Raw genomic sequence first — 6313 nt, forward strand, 5'->3', positions numbered from 1 at the left:
TGTATTTTATTTCACTTTTCATTCAGAAATGCAATACAAATAGAAACATTCCAGTTCATTTTTTGTCATGCCACCAAAATTTACTCTTTGCAATCGGATTTCAATTCACTTTCAAAACTTTCAACGACTACAAAACGTTGAATACTGCGACTGAAGATGAAAAATTTAGGTTGTATAACATTTATAGAAAAATTTAAAACTAGCACAAGTGGGATTGACAGCACGCCGAAAATGTCATTAATCGTGCACGAGAATCATTGCTGTTCGTGCAACTTCATTTTGATCTTCGGTTTTATTGTAGAAATGAACCAGAAACAAAGCGCCGCTATAAGCTTAGATGATGTATGTGATGACAGACGGAACCGTGTGGCTTATCTGGCAATAAAAGTTTGGAACCTAAGCTTTGATGATTGTGAAGCAAAAGATAGAGAAGATAGCAGTTTCAATATCCTATCATTATTATACTCTTAAATTCTTACTAACTAGCATGAGAGAAAGCCAGTACCTGCAGATTTGGAATCGAATTAATTTCAATTTCCTTGTAGAAACGACGAGCAAAGTAACACATATTTGCTGTGAGGTTGCACTGAAAAATATTTCTTTCTTGTAACGAAATTCTATATCTCAGAAGCATCGTGACCGAAATAGTTTCACCTTTAAAAGTATTGCCTGAGCCATAAACTTTATATATTCAAGTTAAATGCTTAAGATCCAGCGATGCAATCGTGTTGTTTATCTCATAAAATTTTCCTTGCTTAGTTAAATTATCGTGTAATTTCATTGTTGTTCACTAGAATATTTACTATACGTCGAGTTAAGTTATTGATTTAATTTACACGAAATTCTTAATTGTCTTCTAAACAGGAATCTAGATATAGCCATGTATTTGGGTTCAGCAAACGCGTTAATGCGCGCCACGGTCGTCATGGGCAGGCGGCCTATCTTTTCAAACAGGACGGTACTTTTATTTGCTGGCGATCAGGTAGGGCACGTCTGTCACATTTTTTAGGTAAAAAATTTGTTAACATTTTGGTGTTAGGTTAAAATTTTATTGACGCTGCTTCCAATCTTCAAAATGCTTTCATCGCCAATGAATTGGTTGTCATGCTTCAAATTTTAACTGGAATAATAGGCAGTTGAAGACCCTTTTAGAAATATTCACTTAGCATTCTAGATTTCCAAATTGCACCTTATGGAGATTAATTAATATCCTGTGTGCATGTGACCTGTGTTCATTCATATCCTGTGTTCAAGTTCTGAGCATGAAACTACGCAAAGATTCACCCGACTTTCTTCAAAGGAATCCTTTCCCTCCAGTCCAGCTCACTCGGAGCTTTCCAAGGGATTGCTTTGAACTTTCTAGTTCATTTTACATAGGCCAAAATCGGTGTCACTGTTTGTCAAAGGCCAACATGACCAAGCACCGAACAGCATTTACGCCTTAGGCAACTCCTGAGCAAATTCTAACGCAGAGAGAATCTTAAACTTGATGGTCAATTTTTATCGAATGGTTTGCGTTCTAGTCACTTCAGAGATAAATTTTCGCTTAGATTTTTCATTATTACTGCGTCAAATTGGCGTAAAGGAGGAAATGTGACTGAGGAGAACAACAACAATTGAAGAAGTTCTAGATCGTTCATGTTTGGTTTATACTCTAAGACATGTATTCACTTGGAATCGGTGTATAGTTTCATGAGTATAGGAAAGACATTCAGCTATATTAATCCTTGTTATTTCTCCAGTATGTGAATAATATTTTTTATCGATACAAAATGTGTTTCATACGCTACTCATTAGTAGAAGAAAACAATTTGAACAGCGATTAAACAGAAATACAATTGAACGAGCTCGTAAGTCCCTAGAAGGACCGTGCGCTTTCTCGCTGACCGATTGCTTTCCAACCTTAAGCGTAAAATAAAAGTGTGAACATTGAACCAGAAATTTGGATGCAATTCCAATTATTATAGTGATGTTATTATGCTATACAGTATGTGATCTATCAACAATTTGGATGCCAAGAAGAAGCAACCACGATGAAAAAAATTATAGATAGAAGTTTAATTGAAAAATTATACATATATTTCGCATTTTGAATGTTTTAGTATCGCTGCAAGTTTGAAGAAAAAAATTTTGCAACACGTCAGACAATCGTTTATGGGATAGATTTTTTCTGGTTCTATTGATTATGCTACTGGAGTCACCCCGTAAATCATATACTTCCCTAACAAAGCTATCGTAGACTTTTGCAACACGTCAGGGGAATACGATGATTCTTAACATCAACGGTGCCGCTATAAAACCAAGCGGCGTTAGGAGTGCGACGCAGTTTGCGTTTAGTTTGCGCGCCAATTGGACGACAGGCAAACTGTGGTCTGGAGAGGTGGGGAACTGTGGACAGCGTAATGCAGCTATTGTTTTATTCACTTATTATACTGTATATTTGAGAAATTTTGAATATGCGCACCTGTGTTGCTGGGAATATGCAGGGGCTTTTCGGCGCGTAGTCACAATAACATGAATTTCAGAAAACGAGAAGAGGGAGATTGACAAAAGATAATTATAATTAACTTGATATATTAATAAACCTGCATTGTTATCCTGAAAATTTAAAAATTGAAAGAAAGGGATTTGATAGGGAGTTCTTTGCTTAATTTGCTTAACTAGGATATGATAGGGCCTTTATTCAATGCATAACACATTGGTACGAAGACTCAATACAGGCTCTGTTTTGCAGAAACTGTCAAATTTCATGTATTGGCTTATTCTAAATGACGGACCCAATTTAATAAATTAGTATATATTCAAATATAAATTTCAATGAATAATTTATACACAAATGGAAAGAAAAAGCTTCGCATTATTTTTAACTTTTTAAACGTGGAACTGGGCGGCCTCGGGGGCGGTTGTTGGATAGGACCTGAAGAACCTAGTATGTCAACCTGAGCGTTGGGTAGGACGCCTTGGAAATGAAGATCTGGCTCTACACTTCTGGCTAACGAGTTCACCTGATCTCAACCCATGCGACTATTTCTTATGGGTTACGTCAAAGAAGCTGTTTACGTCCCGCCTCTACCAGCAACTCTGTTTACGTCCCGCCTCTACAGCAACTTTGTTTACCTCCCGCCTCTATACCCGCAACTCCGAAATAGTTGCTGGTAGAGGTGGTTGATCCCACTAGGAGTGATCCGAAGAACCGTATCACTGTGACGGTGCACTTAGTAACAGAGGATATGCTTTCTCGTGTGTTGGACGAGTTTGGCTACCGTTTAGATGCTCGAGTTGCAGCACAAATGTTAACATATTGAACATTCATTAACATGTAAAGAAAAATTTGAATCTTTTTCTTCCCATCGGTGTACAAATTATTCAGTTTTAATTTATACCTAAATAAATACGAATTTTTAAATTGGGTCCTTCATTTAGAATAATCTCGTATTTTTCTTCTCTCAAATCTGATTTCATTTATAGTATATTGCCTTCGTGGGCAGATGACAATCTTTACTATGAAGTATTACTCGTGCGCTATCGCCTGCTGGGCGCTGCTGGCTGTGGTCGGGCGAGCGACGCCGGCGAAGATCGAAGGCCTGGAACAGACGCAGGAAATTGACGATGTGAACGACCGGGATCCTCGACGTGAGTCTTAACATTTGTAATGAATTTACATTACCAAACTAATTCTTTGTCATCTACCTAAATACCCATAGTATAATAAAAACACTATGAAATGCTAAACATTTCGATATCATCAAAAATGTCCTTGGTCATATACACATCTCGCATACATTCTTCACTTCATTATCAATTATTTACTGTTTCCTTACAATATTATTTGAAATCACTGAATTGGGCTCCTCAAGTTTCGTTTATTCTTGAATGACCTCGAGTTTTCTATTTTTCAGCCTGTGCATATCAAATATGCACTCTCAATTCCAAGTTTGGAAACATATCCATAAAGAATGGCTCGTGAAAAAATATAGTTTATTCTTATAATATTCAGTAAAAAGTATTCGTCAAAACTTTTGGAAGCGATTATGAAAGATAACGTTAGGGTGCACACGAGCAAATTGAGCACAGAGTTCGATGAACAGTGATTTCTCTGTTCAAAAAATGTTCTTTACTTCAATATTATTTTTAAATTAACCCAGTGCGGTGAAAAAGTTTGGCGGAAATTGATAGTGACATAAAATTATACTAAAATAATTAAATAAACTGGGACGGTTGGTTAAGCTTCTACCTGTATGATTGATTCACACGACGCTTCTATATGCGCTTGTAGTTTTCTGTAGACAATTTTGAAGATTTATGTGTTTAGTTAAAAAAAAACTTAAATTTAAGCATCATATAGATTTTTGAATAACCTCTCTCTCTTCCATTTTCAGCGCTCTTCCAGTTCATCACGATTTCTCCCGACATATGCACCACAACTGCCAACACGCAAGGAATTTGTTACTCGGCCACCGACTGCACCAACTTGCAGGGCACCGCAAGCGGCACCTGCGCGGCGGGCTTCGGAGTTTGCTGCACGTGTGAGTAACCATTACCCTGAAATATTTTTAAGATAGCCAATAGTTCTAACTATGACGAAAATTTCATAACAAAGCGCTCAAATGCTAAAATGGTGCAAGCTGCTTAATTAAAGAGGGTATGGATATTAGATTTGATAAAAAGGTAAAATAGTCAATACTCAAAAAGCGCAGCTGTAAGATGAAGCTGTTTTATAACCAATATAATTATTCCAGAAATGCAGTAATAAAATTTGAAAAAATTTTTAACGTTATTATCTTGCTTTCAATTTATGATGCATTAGTCTCAATAGGTAGATTGTGACTAGCGATCTTGCCAGTAATTGTCCGTGTTTCGCGACTAAAAATAAAGGAATCAGGTGATTGAGAAGTTGAAATTGATATGCATTCAAATTAGGAAACTTAAAAAGTTGCTGCTCGTATGTTGAAATAGTCACAAAGTCCATTAGTATTTTATGATTTAATGCTTCGGAATCAAAAAATTTATTTACAATTGGACTTTGCAGTTACGCGCAATTGCGACTCGTCCACGAACGTCAACGGAACGCTATTCCAGAATCCAGAATATCCATCGGCTACAACCACTGCTCCTGGTTCTTGCAAACTAACAGTTGTTCCTGTCAATGAAAATATCTGCCAGATTCGTTTAGACTTGATGGAATTCACTCTAGCTCAACCCGATGAGAACGGGGTTTGTGCCGACGACTTCCTGCAAGTGACTGGGGGAACGACAACTATCCCAGCGATTTGTGGACAAAATAATTTACAGCATAGTGAGTGGAATGCTTTTGCCAAGTTAAATTCATTTTAAATACCTTTGCTTGAATTCATACTGGTGTAATTTGCCCGGAAATTTGTCCCTTTAATTTTTAAAGAACTGACTTAAATCAATGTTTGACTTTGTAGTGTATGTTAATGTGAGCCCTGGATCTGGGAGCGTCTCGATCAACGTTGACACCTCAATACCGGGGGCTAAGTGGAACATCTCCGTCACACAAATAGAACATCATTAAAATACACTGATGTACTTATTATTTCGTTTGCACATGTTTCAGACTGCTAAAAGCCCAATTAAAAATAAATATTTGTCGCCTATAATTAATATGTTATAGTATAATTTACCCAGGGCCTTATCAGTACATAACCCTCCGTGTTAGCGAACTCACATTAATGAGGCCATTAAACGAAACAAAATACGCTTAACTGAAACATTCAGATGTGAGGGCCACTAAAAACCATGTTCAATAATTACAAGTCAGGGCAGTACGTTTAATTATCAGTCAAGCAGATTAAGCCGGCGGCTTCAGTTCTTCAGGCCAGACGAGGTCACTTGAATATCCTTGATAACGACTCTCCTGGGGCCAACCTTCAAAACTCTTTAAGTGAACGTAAGTACTTACGCTCTATTTTCTTGTCTATGATTGATGGATTTGGCTTGAAAGGCCGTCAATGATTGGCTGATGAACTTACGATCTCTTTACTTTTTTTGAAAGTATACGCCCTGGGCCTGTAAGTGCTGAAAATAATTATTAGTGGCTTGTAACTTCTGATTGTTTCAGTTATCTGGCTCACTGTGGAAAAGTCTACAGGCCTCTATTTATATATAGTCATTGACTATAGATTTATATAGTCAATGTCGTATTCCTTTTGAAGATAACTGATACACACAACTCATATAACTGTTGCGGCCCGCTGACACGTAGTTATTTTTACATGTGATGTCCATCTAACAGATGGAGAAAATTATTAATTATAATCATAAATTATCTCGTAATCGCGTTGGGAAAATT

General features: G+C 37.0%; 1 protein-coding gene across 1 annotated transcript; it reads left to right on the top strand.

Moving 5' to 3' along the window:
* Window positions 1–2338: 2338 nt before the first annotated feature.
* On the top strand, window positions 2339–5296 carry LOC108672681 (the record flags this gene model as incomplete). Its single annotated transcript, XM_018160388.1, has 4 exons — window positions 2339–2380; window positions 3489–3633; window positions 4380–4526; window positions 5030–5296. Coding segments are annotated over exons 2-4 (559 nt in total), but the record flags the coding sequence as incomplete, so codon positions are not given.
* Window positions 5297–6313: the final 1017 nt, after the last annotated feature.

The sequence above is a fragment of the Hyalella azteca genome, unplaced genomic scaffold, assembly GCF_000764305.2.
Source record: "Hyalella azteca isolate HAZT.00-mixed unplaced genomic scaffold, Hazt_2.0.2 contig10312, whole genome shotgun sequence".
NCBI lineage: Eukaryota > Metazoa > Arthropoda > Malacostraca > Amphipoda > Hyalellidae > Hyalella > Hyalella azteca.